The 18,932-nt window shown below is 38.9% G+C and overlaps 2 protein-coding genes across 3 annotated transcripts; both read left to right on the top strand.

Moving 5' to 3' along the window:
- Nucleotides 1–372: 372 nt before the first annotated feature.
- Nucleotides 373–5,280, top strand: LOC128680505 (putative aminopeptidase W07G4.4). Its single transcript, XM_053763711.1, has 6 exons — nt 373–491; nt 646–825; nt 1,982–2,707; nt 2,992–3,171; nt 3,466–3,648; nt 3,741–5,280. The coding sequence occupies exons 2-6, from the start codon at nt 658–660 to the stop codon at nt 4,008–4,010; spliced, it is 1,527 nt and encodes a 508-aa protein (XP_053619686.1). The 5' UTR covers nt 373–491; nt 646–657; the 3' UTR covers nt 4,011–5,280.
- A 1,941-nt stretch (nt 5,281–7,221) lies between these two features.
- Nucleotides 7,222–18,135, top strand: LOC128680481 (uncharacterized protein). 2 transcript variants are annotated; one of them, XM_053763677.2, is made up of 8 exons: nt 7,222–7,989; nt 8,123–8,246; nt 8,734–8,873; nt 9,979–10,141; nt 10,405–10,693; nt 16,385–16,505; nt 16,996–17,150; nt 17,974–18,135. In XM_053763677.2, the coding sequence occupies exons 1-8, from the start codon at nt 7,329–7,331 to the stop codon at nt 18,082–18,084; spliced, it is 1,764 nt and encodes a 587-aa protein (XP_053619652.1). In that variant the 5' UTR covers nt 7,222–7,328; the 3' UTR covers nt 18,085–18,135. The 2 variants fall into 2 exon arrangements, with proteins under 2 accessions (XP_053619652.1, XP_053619653.1); XM_053763678.2 differs by having other exon boundaries at nt 7,223–7,989; nt 16,999–17,150.
- The last annotated feature ends 797 nt before the right edge of the window (nt 18,136–18,932 follow it).

The following is an 18,932-nucleotide window of genomic DNA, read 5'->3' as shown; positions in this document are numbered from 1 at the left end:
AACCACTCCGTTACGGTGGTTAGGACGCGACGTTGCCCGGGGAACGCGACGTGGACGCAAGCACTGTGGGGTGGTTCCCCCACCATCGTAACCTAACCTAACCTAACCTAACCTAACCTAACCTAACCTAACCTAACCTAACCTAACCTAACCTAACCTAACCTAACCTAACCTAACCTAACCTAACCTAACCTAACCAACCAACCAACCATTCACTCATTTTGCATACAATTCGTTACCTAAATATAATGGTAAATGCATTTTAGCTATACGTTTAAACCTACTCTATTAATATAATGTTTTGTCATTGTCATTCGTTCAGTTATGTCATGCATGACATGACAGTTGACAGACAAATATTGTTATCACGCATGATTGATCAGCCAGTCAGCAGTAAAAAAAAAGTGTAGTGTCACTGTTGGTGTGTGCTGCTATATGGTTTTGAGTTTTCTTGAATTTCATTCATATTCTTGAATTTTAACGTTATGTAGGTAGGTAATTATAACGAAATATAATTGGCCATTGTTTGGTACCTATGACTCGTAAAATGAAATAATGTGCATTGTTTTCCAAGATTTGAATTGAATTAACAAATAGACGTCGGCCTATATCTGTTAGTCGTTGCACACGGAGTCTGTCTGGCAGAGGGAGTGAGCGATGTCGGAGAACTTGGAAGTGCACGGCTGCGGCGTGCGGGCGGCCGGCGAGCTGGCGGACGCGCGCTGCGACGCGGTGGTGGTGCTGCTGGAGCCGGGCCTGCCGCCGCCGCAGGCGCTCGAGGACTTCATCGTCGCCGCGCAGGCCATGGATAAAGGACTCGATAAAGTAAGCTTTTCATCATTTGACATTCCAGTATTTACTTATTAAAAAATAAACTCCTGCGTGATCTCTCTTTGGGCAATGGGGAGAGTTGTCTCCGGAGGCCAGATGTATTTAAACATTCTGGAGAGGGGTGATGACGCAAAGGCAGCAACCGAAGCCTCGACAAAAAATTGATTAAAAAAAAAAAACTTCAGCCGCTTCTTCACCTGCGCTTTGGAAGCCGGCAGTAGACTTAGTTTAAGTTTTTGTATATCATCCTAAATTGAATAAAAAATTTTGAATTTGAATACATACACCTAATCCCACCACTATTATATTATATGTATAACCCACCCAACCTTAATTATATTTATGTGAAATCTCTCTCATAATATTAATAACCAATAGCTCAAAGCTTACTGCAATTGGCAAAATTACAAGTGGGCTTTTAGAATTGAACATTTTAAATACTCATTTTTTAAAACAAGCTATAAATTATATAATTTCGGATTTCTATCTATTCTTAAACCTTTTAATTTTTTTTAATCCTAAGCCTAAATATTTTGAAGTATGGTATAAGACATGACACACCTTTCAACCCGGAAAAATAACTGCTACCATGGCAAACCACGCGGGCGCAGCCAAGGGTAAAAGCTAGTATGTATATACATAGATTGAGATATTATTTACCTGCACATAAATTCATGCCAATTTATTTTTAAACAATATCTTATTACAGCCCTTATATCAGAATATCTAACTTATTTCTTTAACTAAATATGAATCATACATTACTACACAATATACCTCTGTATACATTTACATTGTATTATAAGTTTATATTATGAATAAACTAATCAACTGCAGTAAATCTATTTGATGACATTTTAATAAAATTCACAATTTTCTAGCATGGCTCTCCATTATACTAATTTATTGAACAGGCACAGAGTTTTTACACACAAAGTTTGATATTTAATAAATCAATTCAGAAAATAAAATTCAAGGTGAAAAGTTGCCATATAAGTTTATTAATATGTATTTTGTCATAATATAATATTGCATATTTTTAACAATGTCCAATACTGTATCCATCCATCTTTACTTATACGACTGAATATATATTTTTTTAGACAGAATATAATTTATCCTGTAAAGTTACAGTCATGATATTGTACAGGAATGTGCGGTACTGAAGTGCGAGCGAGTGTCGGGCCAGCGGCTGGTGCTGTCGCCGACGGGCCCGCTGACCGACTACGACGACGTGCGGAGCGTGGGCGAGGCGGCGGCGGCGGGGCTGCGGCGCGCGGGTGAGGCGGGGTCGCGGCGCCCGCTGCTGGTGCTGCAGCAGTCGCCGCGCTGGCCGCGCGCGCCGCTCGTGGCGCTGCTGGCCGCGCTCGAGACGCTGTACGTGCCGCTGCAGATCCGGGAGACCTTCCCCGACAGCTGGCGGCGGCCGGAGGCGCTGGCGGTGTACGCGGAGGGCGTCGCGGCGCCGCTCGACCGGCTGCTGCGGGAGGCGGTGGCGCTGGAGGCGGGCCGCGGGCTGGCGCGCGACATCGGCGGCGCCGACCCCGAGCGCGCCACGCCGCTGCGCTGCGCGGAGCTCATCCGCCGCGCGCTGGGCGGCGGCGCCGTGGCCGTGCACGTGGAGGAGCGCCGCAGCCACCTGGAGCAGCACTACCCGCTGCTGGCGGCCGTGAGCCGCTGCGCCGACGCCGTGCCGCGACACCGCGCCTGCGTCGTGCAGCTGACGTACACTCCGCCGCAGCACGCGGAGACGCTGCTGCTGGTCGGCAAAGGCGTGACGTACGACACGGGCGGCTGCGACATCAAGGCGGGCGGCGTCATGGCCGGCATGAGCCGCGACAAGTGCGGCGCCGCGGCCATCGCTGGATTCCTCAAGGTGATCTCATCATTATCGGCTACTAGTTCTAAAATTCTTTAATAAAAATATTTTTTAGTGTTCGCGATGTCTGTCATATCTTAAAAAACTATCAGTAAAAGAATTATGTAAACTCTATGGAAAATACGGTACCCTACACTTTGCGTGGCCGAACTTGGCCGATTTTTACATTTACAAATCATATCGTAATCTACCTACATGATGTATTTTGACTGTATTTGATAAAATCTTCTGTTTTGACATGTTTCCGTATCGTGTATGTAATGTATATATTTTCGGTGAAGACCTGTGACATACTGCGCCCCAACGTGCGCGTGGTGGCGTCGCTGGGGTTCGTGCGCAACTCCGTGGGGTCGGAGGCGTACGTGAGCGACGAGCTGCTGCGCTCGCGCACCAAGCTGGCCGTGCGCGTGGGCAACACCGACGCCGAGGGCCGCATGGTCATGGCCGACTTGCTGGCCGAGGTGAGCGCCACCGTCATTACGATATTGTCACTAGCGGCGCTCTAGGGTTTACGTGCTGTTTTTGATTATATTCTATTGTGCACCCAAATTCATCTAAATCAGTCCAGTATATTTTGCGCATTTATAACACTAGCGAGAGAGATGCTTATATGCTATAGTTGTCACATAAGATGCACAATATTTATTAATGATCAAAATAGAATGTTGCGTGTATCGTATACTATTGGCACGTATTGTTATGAAGGGAGTAAAGCCGTGTAGCAATGAAGTGGTGTAGCACAGCGTCGGTTGCAGCTGGCGGAGCGCAGCCGGTCGGAGCTGCGGCCGCACCTGTACACGGTGGCGACGCTGACCGGACACGCGGCGCGCGCGTACGGCGCCGGCTACACCGCCGCCGTCGACAACCACGCGGCGCGCGGCGCGGCGCACGCGCACAAGCTGGCCGCCGCCGGCGACGACGTGGGCGAACCCGTCGAGGTATACTGTGGTGTCCGTTCCAGTATCATCTGTGCTACATGAGGGTTTTTCCTGCTTCATCCAGTATATTCGAGTCGCCTAAATGTGTGCAGGTGTCGCGCCTGCGCCGCGAGGACCTGCGGTCGCACCGCGGGCGCGCGGCCGGCGATGCGCTGCACCAGGCGCACAGCCGGCCCTCAGTCGACACTCCGCGCGGGCACCAGGGCCCCGCCGCCTTCCTGCTGCTGGCCGCGGGCCTGGACTCGCAGGAGCTCGAGTACACGCACCTGGACGTGGCTGCGAGCGCCGGCTGCTTCCCCGACGCGCCCACCGCCGCCCCGCTGCTGGCCCTCGCCGCGCTCCACGGCGTCATCTCGGTCTGAACGTCTGCATACGACACCAGCGAAGGCAACGTCAGATGATTCACCAAATTAGACATGAAATACCATAATAAATATTAATAGGTACTGAATGTTGGAAGATTCCGGAAACAAAAATGTGAGTATTCCTTTTTAATTAAAATGTATTTAATAGCACCCTAGACTGTCACACTGGTCTAGGGCGCTATTAAATGCATTTATCACCTTCTACAAGTTTCTTGGAACTTGGGGCCCACCTCTAGCCTGTCTTAGAGAAAAAGAGACAAGTCGTAAATGTCAGATACCGTGTAACGAGTTCCGAGGCTGTTTAATATTACATCATTATTGTGGAAACCCTGTCCAAGACGATCACAATGCTTGATAAGCACATACATTTTGTGTGCTCACAAGCGTTTTGACCGTATAGAATGCACGGCATTTACTATTTAATTTGTCTCGTGGATAGATCTTTGCTCTGACCAATGTCCCACTGGAAACACAGGCAGATATGAGAGTAGGCTTGTTATGCGTTGTGTCAAAACCACTTGACAAACACGTAAATGCTTGTCAAGCTTTTGGTTATCGAAGGGGTCCATTTTCACTTTTCAGAAATCGATTCCACATGCAATGTAGGATTAAAATGAAAACACTTCTGCATTTGTACTAATAATACTGAGGTGCTAGTGGTGCTAATACAGAGATATTTTTTCCCACCATGTTGTTAAACATTTCAACAGCATAATAAATGATATTAAACTATTACTCAAATCACCCTCTAAGTACACCAGCATAATAATGTAAGTTGATACTCAACATAATACACATTTTTGTACTTTTATATATTCTCATGTTTTTTTTAAATTAATATAAGTAGCATGGTTTTTACTACACTAGCAAAAAAATTAACAGTCGAAGTGCCTACCGCGCTACATACAAACACGTTGCACGTTACTAACGTCCACATCTCTGCTGTCTCTATTTCCCATATCGTGTACACAGCGTGTAAAAAAAATAGAATGTGTGGACGCATTGAAGTACTACCTACGTGTTTTGTTTCGTGATAGCCCCGCAACAGATAAATCAGTTATTGAATTTAATTATCCTAAGAATTCTGTAGTAAAAAAGTACTATTGTATTTATTGACTCTCACATACAGAATGACCGTACTCGGATCAGCTGATTGACCATTATGTTCTTTTTCCACGATTTGACACGTACATTGTTTTTAATATACTCATAATACTTTAACCCCTTTTTAACTGTGTATTAAAATTATATTTATATTTTTAATATATTATTATAGTTTTATTTTGCATCCATATACCTAGCTAGTTGAGAGCAACAATAGACTTGACGTGAGAGATGTACGAGAGATAGGTACTCAAGCTTCTGACCCACTTACCCCTGACCGACCTGCCTGAGACTGTAAAAGAGGGAATTATGGACATCGTCATAATCCTTCGCTCATACAAGAAAGAGAAATGCGTACGAGAAGAAGGAAAGAAAATATAGGTACGAGAAGAAATGGGGCTAATATCCTTTGTTGACTTTGTTGTCCTTATAAAGAGATATCAATATACAGGGTTACTGGTAATTAACGCACAACCTCCCAAAGGCGCATAAGGTACATAGAGACCAACATCTTTTGTTCTACGACTTTTGTCTAAACGTAATAAATACAAAAATGTTCCTTTTTTAGTTTTGATGACGTTTCTATAAAGCGTTACCTCTATGTTCGATTTCGCTACTGTACTGTCTCGTGTTGCTTGGCCATTACATAGAGTTAAGATGTGTAGAATCGCAAATTAGATTGTTTTTTTTTATATCAATAAAAAAAACTACGAATTACGAAAAGTCGTAGAATAATAGTTGCTTGTTTTGATGTACTCAAGTACTCTTTAGGAGGTTTCCTGTTAACACCATCAAAAGTTAAATGTCTCTAAATAACCTTCAAGGTTGTCTTTCGTGTGCCCAGTTTTACAAAACCTGTCTTGCTGATTGTAATGATATAGGCTGGGAAGTATGCCATTCTGATTTGGCTAGGCCAGTTCGTTGCCTGAGAACGGGGTAAGTCCATCAATTCTCTATGGATAAGCCTGAGACAAAAAAATACAGTCAATGTCAGAATAATTTTGACATTGACTATTTTTTAATTTATCACCATTATGGCTGATTTACATTAGTCCAGTAGCTGTTTTCGTTTCATTATTCCAGTGATCAAAATTTTATAGGGCATATTACGCAAAGGTCAGCGCAAATGGTGCTACTGGTACAACTAGGGTTAACAAACATTGCCAATGGAGGCAACAAGTGCCAATTTTCAATATTGTTGCAGATATCAACCAAAAATACCTACGCAATCGTGGTGCGAGTTTAAAAAGAAAAAGGAAGTATTTAGTGAATTATCCTGAAAATAATAACACTATTTTAGCTTATGTTCTGCATGATTTGGTCAACTGTGGTGATAAACTGGTATAAACTTGATTTTGACTGAAGATCTTACCTGTATGAAGTCCATATTTTAATAAATTTTCACGTGTGAAGTGTTTCGAGCTTTTTTCGACTCGAAAATTTTACAGCGTGAGGCGTATCCCATAGTTTTCGAAGATTTTTATCTTATGGAAAACATTTTTCCCAATATTTCGGCCCCCTGAATATGCTACATTGTTATATATTTTCACAAACTAATGCTTGCATAATGAAAGGATTAATAAAGTACTCTAAAATAAACGTTTTAATCGATTTAGCAAAAGACGGCAAAGCTTTTGTGTACCTAACATACAGTGCTGTACTCTGGCGGGATTAATGCGCAGTAATACTCCCTATAGTCGGGTGACAAGAAAAAACACAAAGGTTTCCCTCGTATAATCGCAGATATAAAAACATACATAAATAATAAAGAAAAATGTGAAGGATTTAGAAATCAAGCAACGGAACGGGATAGACAGTTATGTAATGTTATGCTAAAATCAATATCTTTCGCGTCCATAATCGTGTACCCAGTTTTACAATGCCCAATCTGCTGTTTTGTGCTGAGATATGTTGTAAGTAAATCTTCCATTTACCGGGTTACGATTTTGGATCAGGTTCGGAATAATCCATCCAGTACGGGTCGCTCGCTGGGTGGAATGTTGGTTTGAAACTTATTTACGGATTCAATACGTACGAATCCAGTCCCCGCATCCAGTGCTACTGGATACAGTAGCTGGATCAATGTAAATCATCCAGTATTTATTTTGTGATAGTAAATGAGGGTTTGTTTTGTAGGTTATAAAATATAGAACATTGCCTATTTTAATTAAAATAGGTAAATAGTAATAATATAGATATAATTCAAACGGCATGGTTTTAAGATTTCAAAGTTATGTGAACAAATTACATACATTGGTATCCATAAGCAAAACTAAAGCAATGAATCTAGAAAAGTGTTATTTCAGATACGTTCAAGACGAAGAAAGAATTGATATTTCTTTTTTATTAAAAGTTAAGGATTCTGTGAGGCAATTCAATTTTAGTAGGAAACCAACAGAGCAGTTGGAAACAACTTTAAATCGAATCGGCGCTAATATTAATAAAGTCATTAAAAAAGGAGGTAAAAAGAAAAATACAGATATACCCGACGTGGAAGTTCGAATTTTTGATAATAAAAATGAAGCAATAGGAGCGAAGTCCACGTGTATGGATTTGTTTTCATTGCAAACTCCAATAAAATTAAAAGTAGACGATCAAGTGTACGAAGCCGTGTTCAACGTCCCGTGGGTGGTGAGCGTGAGCTTGCCCGCGTGTGTGCTGGCCGGCTTCCCCGTCCAGCCCGAGCACCTGGTGCTGCAGCACGCCGACCGGGGCCGCTGCAGGTATCACTGGTTCAGAGGCCTCTCCGTCAACGACAAAGGAAATGAAATCATAGAGAATCACATAAAATGGGAATTGGTTGGAGAGAGCTTCAGCTACACGCCGACTAATGATGACGTCGGCAAGAAACTGAAGCTGGAGTGCACGCCAGGTGAGACGGCTGTTCATTGATTGTCTTGCCTTTATTGTGTGTTAAATTGTTCCATGCTCAAGTTAAAGGCGTAACCTACTTATGTAGCCTGACTCATTATACATTCACTGTGCAAATTGTATTTTCATATCAGGCAATGGTGAAACCTATGGACCGACAGTATCAACAGTTAGCAAGACTCTGGTGGAAGCTGGCCCAGGCGTATGTCCATTTGAAACTAGACACAGGTTCACATCTACCAAGCTTAAAGATAAAAGGTTTGACTTTACTATAGCTTTACTCTCCTCTAATACAGCAGTATAAATAAATATATAAGAACAAATCATACAAATTGAGTTAGCCCCAAAGTTCGAAACTTGTGGTATGGGATACTAACTCAATGATGCTATATTCTGTAACATATACATATATGTTATAGGTATAGCATCATTGAGTTATTATCCCATAACACAAGTTTTGAATCAGTCTGAAGATCATTTTCCATCTTGACCTAACCGGGGATCGAACCCAGGACCTCCAGTGTAGCAGTCTAACATGATGACCATTAGGCCATGGAGGTCATCAAGACCAGTACAAGTAATATTAGAGAGTAAACAAAGCATTATCAGGTTTATTTCTTTATTCCAATATTAAGTAATCACTAACATCGGTAATTATAATTAAATTCTTTATTCTTTACATCACTGCTTTTTGCGGGCACAAAGTAATTAACCCTGGATATCTATGTTTTTATCACTTTTCCAGTTTCCGCTGTGTCAGCTACAACATCCTGGCAGACTTGTACTGTGACTCCGACTTCACCAGGACTGTGCTCCATCCATACTGCCCCCCGTATGCGCTGCATATTGACTACAGGAAACAGTTGATTGTAAAGGAATTACTAGGTATATTTTTTATTTAATTTATTCAGTAACTAATCCTTAAAGTTTTAGCCAGTTCGATAGAGTAGCTTGTTAATTAAAATTCCATTCTTATTAGATACTAAATGTTGCGTGGGGCTTCGCTTCCGTGGGAATTTTAAGTTAAAATATAGCCTATTAGCAATCTTGGATAATGTACCTTTCCAATGGTGAAAGAATTTTTGAAATTGGTTCACTCACAAAGTCACAAATGCTTGCCACTTTATAATAATAGTATAGATTAATCTATACATTAATACATACATATAATAAAACAGTAGAAAATTATGTACATTGAATATATTTACATACAAACAAAATTAGGCGATAGTGTCAATAGTAATAGAGTAAGAATTTGAAAACAAAATTTGTCAAATTCAAATTCACATCATTTATTCAGAAATTAGACCCTCACAGGCATTTTTTCTCGTCAATTTTTATATTTATAGTTATTTCTCAGAAGCTACAAACTACTGGCATTTCGGAACGACCACTGCTGAGAAGAAATGCCGAAAAAAACTTTTGAACAGTGTTTGTCCCTATCATGCCAGATCGGCTTACCATTATTGTTTCTTACAATGTTTTTTTTTCTAATAATATATAAAAGTACATAATGTACATAGTCAAAAGGTATATCAAAACAGGTTATAATTGTGATCCGAGTGCTGATTATAATATATATATATATATATATATGTAGCTCAACCATAATAGATATATAGAAATAGAATAGAATAGAAATATAGAAATGACGACTTAACAAACGTTTTTCAGTCTGATAAGTATTTTCTGTATAGAAATTGTTACGCTTTCTCCGTACCATAAATTATTCGGCCACGCGGGCGAAGCCGCGGTCAAAAGCTATGAAATATGAAATAGCCACACCACCACTGACTTACAATAATTTGACGAATAATTTCTTTTATTTTTGTCTTTAAAATGTTATTTATTTGTGAAGTGGTTTCAAATTTAGTATCTGTCTAAAATATTAAGGCATAGAACTATGGATCAAACAGAAAAATGGAATAGAAATAGAATAGAAGTTAAGTGTTTATATTAAATATTAAATAGTAAAATATTTATATTTTAGGCTATAATGCAGATATAATGTGTCTGCAAGAAGTGGACTGCAAGATATTCAATAATTGCCTGAACCCAGTGCTGGAGAGCCACGGCTATCGCGGCCTGTTCTACAAGAAGGGGAAGGAGGTGGCCGAGGGACTGGCGTGTTTCTATGATGCGCACAGATTTGAGTGAGTACTCTTTTTAAACAATTATTATGGAAAAATGGCAATAAAATGGCATTTGTATTATTATTGTACCTACTCTGGGGATAGGCCGCTTTGTGGGCTACCTTGGTGCTGCGGCGTCCACAACCCTTTTATGTAACTTGAAATGTATATACATAATATGTATTTAGGAATGGGTGTTATTTAAACAGTCAGCAACTTAATGTCAATTTTGATTATTAATGAGATTTTGATCAAACAATTCCTACCTACATGGCATTTTACAGGTTGATAGGAGAAGAAAAAATATTGATATCCGAAGCTATAAAAACGAATGCTTGCCTGCAGCCCATTTGGGAAGCAATAAAAGGCAATGCCGCCCTGGTGTCCCGGCTCCTGGAGCGGTCCACCGTCGGGAGCGCCAGCCTGCTGCAGGCGCGGGAGTCGCCCGCGGAGGTGCTGGTGGTCGGCAACACGCACCTGTACTTCCACCCCGACGCCGACCACATCCGCCTGCTGCAGGCCGGCGCGCTCATCTACTGGCTCAACGATCTGCGGACGCGGGTTATGGACCAGGTGAGAGCATACAACATTATTTTACTACAACCAATTAGTTTAGTTGCGGATACGAATTACACATTACCTATTTCGGATTTTGATGAATGAATTTGGAATAGATTACATTAGATCTATAATAACAACTAGTGACGACTATAAATGTTATAAATATAAATATTGTAATAAATATTACAATAAGGCTTCACTGCCGGAAAAAGTATAGATGTCATTGGAGTATTTTGTGATCTTTCTAAAGCATTTGATTGTGTCGATGATGAAACACTTCCGAAAGCTATGTCAGTACGGTTTTAATTCTAAATCAATTGAACTAATAGCTTCTTACTTAAAAGATAGGTTACAAACTATTTTTTTTTTTTTTTTTATCTTTATTTAGGCAACAAACAGTCGTTTACAAAAATAGAAATTTACATAAACTATGAGTACAATTTAAAGACCTATAGTGCCCTAAAGTGCTATATTTATATAATAAAAAGGGTTAATTACATGGCAGGAATTTGTAAATAAAATTAACTTAGCGTAGCTTTCCGCTGTTGCTGGGAACATAACAGTGTTAGGTTAATTAGGTTTGTTATATAATTATAAGTTTGTTATAAAATTATATTACTATCAGTTATTATGAACTAGATTGAAAAATGAGTTTTAATCGTTTTAGAGTAGTATTTAATAGATCTATATTTCTATATTCTTTATTATATATGGTGGTGGAACGATGTATAAATGAGTTACGAGTATAGTTTTTGTGTAAATGTGGAGGAGAGAAAAGTGGAATTTTACGTGAGGGACGTACAGGTAAACGCCTAGGAGTAACAAAGGAAATTTTACTCAGAAGTTTTGAAGAATCAATTAAATTATTAAGAATTTTATATAGAAACACCAAATCAAACATTTTTCGCCTGTCATTTAAGGAAAGAAACTTATGATGAAGCAAGGCCTTATTATATGATTCAAATTGTGTACACTCACGAAAATTTAAAGATTTTATAAACTTTTTTTGTACTCTTTCGATTCTATCTATGTGTACTTTATAATTAGGATTCCATACAACACTCGCAAAGTCCAAAATAGAACGAACAAATGCAAAGTATAAAATTTTCATTGTGATGGTTTGTTTAAATGGTTTACTAATTCTTAATACAAAGCCTAATTTTTGAAAAGCTTTTTTTATTGCGATATCAATGTGTTTCCTAAATGAGAGTTCAGAATCCATAATTATACCTAGATCTCTAATTTCTGTTACTCTCTGCAAAATTTCGTTATTTATTTTATATTCGTATTTAACAATATTTCTTTTTCGTGAGTAGGTAATAATATAGCATTTATCTGTATTAAGATAAAGCTGATTAGAGGTACAGTAGTCTTGAAGAGCCAGCAAGTCCTCCTGTAATCTGTTACAGTCAACCACAGACCTAATTATTTTATATATTTTATTATCGTCAGCATATAAAAGGTGGTGACTGTTATTAAATATGTGTCCTATGTCATTTATATATAAGGAGAAAAGCAAGGGCCCAATATGGGAACCTTGTGGGAAGGCACAGGTAAAAATTGCGAACAGTATCCTTTAATACAGACGGCCTGACTCCTATTACTGATGTACGATTCAATCCACCTAAGGAGGCAGCCATGTATGCCGGCTTCTTCGAGCTTCAAAATAAGGAGTTTATGATTTAATTTATCAAACGCCCGGGAGAAATCGGTATACACGACATCCACCTGTTCATTGTTATCCATAGCTTGTGATAAAAAGTCAGTAAAAGTTACCATGTTACTTTCAACACAACGACCCTTGAAAAACCCGTGTTGTTCTTCTGCAATAAAATTTCGAACTGACAAAGAAAGATGATGAGTCACGAGTTTTTCAAAAATTTTGCCTAGAATAGATAATTTTGAGATTGGCCTATATTCAGTTATTTGTTCTTTGTTTCTATTTTTTGGAATAGGCGTAATCAAAGATTGTTTCCATTTATATGGAAATACACCTGTATCTATTGATTTTTGAAAAATAATTAACATTGGAATTGCAAGTTCTTCGGCGCAATTTGATATAAGCACAGGATGGATGTTATCGGCCCCGGCCCCTTTGTGTATATTTACTTTCTTAAATTCACAAACTATGGTTTCTAACTCGAATTTTATGTGACTTATATCAACAGTTGTGTCATGTGTTTTATCTTGTGATCTAGATGAAAAAGTGGTTTGTGAACTTACACCATTCGAAGAGATAAAAACAGAACCAAAACAATTATTAAATGCGTCACAAATTTTGTTTCCATCAGTTAAACACTCATCTTTATAGAACATATTTTCTGGAATGTCGTTATGATTCTTTTTTGATTTTACAAATGACCAAAATGAGTTAGGGTTTTTTCTAATATTTTCTTCTGAGAATTTAATATACCTATCATAGCAAGACCTTTCTAATTTTTTAAAACGTTTTCTTAAAATGGAAAAAGTATAATAATCTTGCAAATTTCCAAAGCACTTCCATTTTTTATGACATTTTTCTTTCTCTTTATCTAATTTTATCAAGGGTTGCGTGTACCAAGGAGGGAATTTATGTTTGCTATTAAATTTAGAAGTAGGTACATATTTTTCAATAAATTCGTCAAAAACTCTATAAAAGTAATCTACCATAGAATTAACGTCAGACAGAGTGTTGAACTTACTTACCCAATTAATGGCATTGAGTTCCATTTTTATAGACTCGAAATCGGCTTTGAAAAAAAGTTTTCTCTTACTTTTCGCATCACTTAAGGAAGATGGAGAAAGAAAGTTAGTGTTTAAAATAATATTTAAGGATTTATGATTCGGATCTTCTTTTACTAAAGGAAAATTACAAGAGTTAACAGTGCATAATTCATTACTAAAAACTAAGTCTAACATTCTATTGTTTAAATTAAATTGATTATTATATTGGGAAAGCAATGAAAAGTTCAAAAAATCCTCGGTAATACAGGCCAAGTTATTGTTATTGGTATGTATATCCATGCATTGGTTATCTACATTATGTGACCAATCCGCTAAAGTGACATTAAAATCACCAAGAACCAGAAAGACGTCGTCTGGATGAGCGTTTATAAAATCGATAACCCTGTCATAAAATGAAGTAAGCAAACACTCATGATTCGGTCCGTGAGATATATACGTAGAAATAATGTGTAAGTAGCGAGGCGATGCAGCGCACGGACGCCGAAGGTCAGGCGAGTACGGCGGCGAGCTTAGCGCCACGGACACCCATACCTCATCTGCCGGCGGCGGCGCACGCATGTCAATCCTGTGTACCGGGCGCAGGTCGCGTCGCACGGCTATCACAACACCGCCACCCATATCCATACCGCTTGCTATTGGGTCGCGATCACATCGATACACCGAGTACCTATTATCAAAGTACTCGGAATCATAGAAGTTATCATTGAGCCAACTTTCGTTTATGCATATAATGTCATAATTTCCTGACAAAACATTTCCTAAAAATTCATGTGACTTTGTACGTAAGCCCCGCACGTTTTGATAGTAAATGGAAATATTATTGTTACCGAATTTTAAATATATTTATTGTTCCACCAGCATATTCGAAACAAATAATAAAATTTAAGACTATATAGAAATAATTACGAGTACATGTTTTCTTACTATAAAAATAAATGCAAAACGAGTTTAGGCTATTTACATTAATAACATTAAATCAGATGGATGCAATGTAAAATTTGGCGTACCACAAGGCTCAATTCTAGGACCATTTCTCTTAGTTTATTAATATACTAGCTTTTGCCCGCGGCTTCGCCCGCGTGAATTTCATAGCAAAATCTCAGTAATTTTATCACGTACTCTGTAAAACTGGTAAACATATAGGTATGATTTAAATTCGCATTTTTTCTCATCTTTACTTCAATTTTCTGTTTCCCGCTGCGTGTCTCGTCCCGCAAACTTGTCCAATCCCGCTTCCTGCTATGTAATGTAAAGTGGATATCCCATACCGTTTCCTACATATTGTGCCATCATGTTTTTTGCAATGTGTCCCGTCCTGTTTCCCACTACGTGTCTCCTTCCCATTTCCGGCTCCTACTCCCACTCCCGCTTTCTGCAACGCGTGCCGTCCCACTTTCCATGACGTTTTACGTGTTTTTTATTAACCACAAACGTAAATTAAACATTTTTTGTATTTACTATTACTGTTATTTGATACAAAAAGTAAGTGTGCCAATTTTCAGCTTTTTATCTTGAAAATTGTATTAAGTCCCATACAATCTTTCACCTCCCTTATGAAGGGGTTGAGGGTTAATTTTCAGAAAAATCTGAAACACGTATTCATTACTTTGTTGTAAACAACCAAAATCCAAATTTTCAAGTCACTAACTTCAACGGTGTACAACTTTCATATTTTAATTGAATTTCCAAAAATCCTCTCTTAGTGCTCACCTACACTCACCTACATGCCAAGTTTCAGCTTCCCGCCCAGCAGTTTCGGGTGTATGTTGTCAGTCAGTCAGTCACTCAGTAACGAAAGAGTTTTATACTCATATATAGATACATACTGCGCCCATTATACCTATATCAGACTTTAATCGATAAAAACAATTTGTTTATATTCTGTTTACACCTTTTTACAAAATTTTAAAGTAAATCGTTATTTTAATTTTCCTACAGGACCCTCCTCATTTTATGAAATATCTGTAAGATGCCCGGGATTCCGAGGATTTTTTGATTCATAATTAGTTTTTCAATTATCCTACGGGAACCTGACTATTTACCGGGATGAAATGTGTCTAAGATGTTAACCCGGTATATAAGGTACCTACAAACCTAATTTCAAGCAAATCGGTCCAGTAGATTTCGAGTGATGCGCGTTCAGACAGACAGACAGACAAAGATTTCCAAAACTATATTTTCGTTATCTATATCAGTAACTAAGTATATTCCATGAAGAATTTTAAATTTAATTTTAAAGGATTCTATCGCCTAATTTTGTTTTTATGTAAATATATTCAATGTACAGAACTTTTTTCTACTGTTTTATTGTATACAGGGTTACTGGTTGGAAGGTTACGCGTAGGATATACATATCCTTCCAAAGGCGCATAAGGTACATAGGGACTAACATCTTTTGTTCTACGACTTTTGTCTGAACGTAATAAATACAAAAAATATTTTTTTTAGTTTTAATTTCGTTTCTATAAAGCGTTACCTCTATGTTCGATTTCGCTACTGTACTGTCCCGTATTGCTTGGCCATTACACAGAGTTAAGATGTGTAGAATCGTAAATAAGATTGTATTTTTTATGAAAAAAAAAAAACTACGTATCACGAAAAGTCGTAGAATAAAAGTTTTTTTGTTTTGATGTATCCAAGTAGTTCTAGGAGGTTTTGCGATTGATACCAGTGACCTTGTATATTTATTTTCCTTTTATAAAGACCTATTCAATGATATCAAAATGCCATGAGAATTTTGTAGCGGTTCATCGAATAACACCCACCAAATTCCGTTTTTGCCCTTTGGCAACGGAACCCTAAAATGTTACATACAAATAAAAACTTACATGAAATTCCTCTCCACCATCTATAATCGTCCGCGTCGCAGCGACCGGTGCAATACACACTCGTATTTCCATTCTCCGCAAATTAAGTTACGTCACCGGCTAGAATTTATCTCGATAGAATTAATAAAGCACTCGATGTGTATCCCCGTAGTTCCCGGACAAGCGCGTGTCGCTGTTGGTGAGCGGCGACTTCAACAGCGTGCCCTCGTGCGCTGTGTTCCGGCTCTACACCGCGGGCGCCGCGCCGGGCTGGCTGCCCGACTGGCGCTCCAGTGAGTTCTACATCGTTCAGGGAATCAGGGAAAAATTACATTGATTCCCGTCATTGTAAAATTGTGATTATTACATTATTGAATTGAATCTCAGTCAAAATTATTGGCTATCCAATAATTTATGTTGCTCGATTATCTTATCTTTCCAAGTCTCTGTTTCCAGTCAACCTGACTCCTGTCATATCCTGACGAAAGTATAAGGAATATTTTCGTTTTTCACGCAAACGCAATACATCAACTCTTTTTCGGTCTCCCTCTTCTCCTAAACTATGTTAAATAGTTTTAGAGAAAACTTATGTGACTACTGCGGAATATGCTTGGAGTATCAAGAAGGATTAAATTTGGGATGATTAAGTAAGAGGATAGTACGGTCTTACGGTCTTCTTCTGAGACGGGAAGGAAGAAACCCATATAGAGAGATGTTATTATATTTCATAGTTTAGGTTTACAAATGTTACGTAAAGTATTCAGCATGATCTACACGCACCAGCAGACGCGGCGGAGGCGGTGTCGGGCCTGAGCCTGCAGCAAAGCTCGGCGCTAGCTAGCGCTTGCGGCACTCCGCCCTTCACCAACTACACCGCGGGGTTCGCGGACTGCCTCGACTACATCTTCATCGACCGCGCGGCGCTGGCCGTCGACCAGGTCAGTGACCTTCACGTGTGCCAAACCTTTATATTTCCTCATTTAGTACAAATACACTAGCTTTCGTTACAATTTGACACTGAGTGAGAAAGAGCAAATAAGATTCCCTGCCAATGCTCCTTGTAAGTGTAAGCAGAGTTGGGCGAAGTTAACTAGCGCACGTACATGTTGCGATAGAAATGTTTTTGGAGTGTTATAGATATGATAGTTAAAGATATAATTTTTAGTAATTTTCTTCCTGAGATTTAGGTGGCTCCTCAGACCGATGCAGGTAAGTTGACTTTCATCATGTATTAAAAGGGTGTACTTTATTACTATTATAAACTAACTAGCTGTTTACCCGCGGTTTCGCCCGCTTAAATGCCCTCACAAACAGCTTTTTCTTCGTATTAAATTGGATGTGAAGAGGAAACTAACAAACAAACTTACTTTCACATTTATAATATTAGTTGGGATAAATAAATAGTATAGTTATGATTATTGTAATTAGAATTAATGAAGCACTACTTCTAGTTAACTGTTAATCGTAGTTAATAATATTGCTTAACACTAGTTGACTACGGCCAACTCTGTTGATCTCCCGTTTCGTCTCATGTTGATCCGATGTCCCCATCATCATCTCAGCCGTAAGAAGTCAACTCTTGGACATGGGCAGCGCACGAGTGAGACCTTACACTTACACGAAATGAATATTATTTTTACTTGTTAATCGTTGTTCACCACCAGCATCTAGTTATATAGATCATAAGTAAATGAAATCAAAATGAAAATGTCCATAATAAAAGAAATAGATAAAAATGAGAAGGTAATGTCCGGGCCGCAGGTGGTGCCGCTGCCGGCGGAGGCGGAGCTGGCGCAGCACACAGCGCTGCCCAGCGTCGTGTTCCCGTCCGACCACCTCGCGCTCGTCGCCGACTTGCGGTTCCTTCCATAAATAAGTACTTGTTTATGTACATTATATATTACATATAAATCATGTTACACATTGACTGGTTTTATTGAAGAGGGGAAGTCTGGTTTGGTTGAATCTGCTATTTGATTGAATGACGAAATTCAATTGAATTATTAAAGGACATATCAAATCGTTTATTTGCGGTGGACAACTCGTCAAGTCGTTGAATGTAACGTTCAACGTCTTGACTGAATGTCATTTAGACACACAAATCATTGTACCTACGTAATTCTCCATAGGATAATATATGAGAATTGAATACTTATGTGAATAGATATGAAAATGAAACGCAAAGTATTTTTTTATGATTTAGTTGATTAAAAAAAGAAAAAATACTATGAGTTTCATTTTTATAAACTTTTCATTTCATTATCCTTAGGGGAATTACGTACAATGATTTGTGTAATTAAATCACCTTGTTGCCTTGCGGGTGCTTTAGGTGGACAAATTTTTGTGAAATTTCTGGTCGAACCTAAATCACCTGAGCGGATGTGATTTAAGTACATCGACTCAGTGGTCTTAAATCACATGGGTGAATTAGCCAGGTGGAATATGCCATATTTGTTTAATGACTACTAGCGCCGCAGTGGGAAAAAATGGAACTAAATTTAAATCAACTTAATTATTTTATTTCCGCCCTGTTGAAAGGGCTATGTATGTTACAATCCGCTAACTAGTTGGATGTTTAATGAGGCTTGTTCAATCAACGTTTAGCCTAGTTATTTAATTAAATACCGTCACTCAATGATTTGATTGAATGACCAGCTCGTGCTGGTCATTCAATCAAATAGCAGATTGAGCCTGATGACTGCGTCATCTCCTTTCCGCTC

Source organism: Plodia interpunctella, chromosome 24 (assembly GCF_027563975.2).
Source record: "Plodia interpunctella isolate USDA-ARS_2022_Savannah chromosome 24, ilPloInte3.2, whole genome shotgun sequence".
In the NCBI taxonomy this organism is placed as follows: Eukaryota; Metazoa; Arthropoda; class Insecta; order Lepidoptera; family Pyralidae; genus Plodia; species Plodia interpunctella.
This window is presented reverse-complemented; position numbering and strand designations above follow the sequence as displayed.

Coding starts and splice junctions, on each gene's coding strand:
- LOC128680505 (XM_053763711.1), top strand. CDS start 658: ATGTCGGAGAACTTGGAAGTGCACGGCTGCGGCGTGCGGGCGGCCGGC. Junction 826..1,981: donor TGGATAAAGGACTCGATAAA/GTAAGCTTTTCA, acceptor GATATTGTACAG/GAATGTGCGGTACTGAAGTG. Junction 3,649..3,740: donor ACGTGGGCGAACCCGTCGAG/GTATACTGTGGT, acceptor AAATGTGTGCAG/GTGTCGCGCCTGCGCCGCGA.
- LOC128680481 (XM_053763677.2), top strand. CDS start 7,329: ATGGTTTTAAGATTTCAAAGTTATGTGAACAAATTACATACATTGGTA. Junction 7,990..8,122: donor GAAGCTGGAGTGCACGCCAG/GTGAGACGGCTG, acceptor TTTTCATATCAG/GCAATGGTGAAACCTATGGA. Junction 10,142..10,404: donor TATGATGCGCACAGATTTGA/GTGAGTACTCTT, acceptor GGCATTTTACAG/GTTGATAGGAGAAGAAAAAA.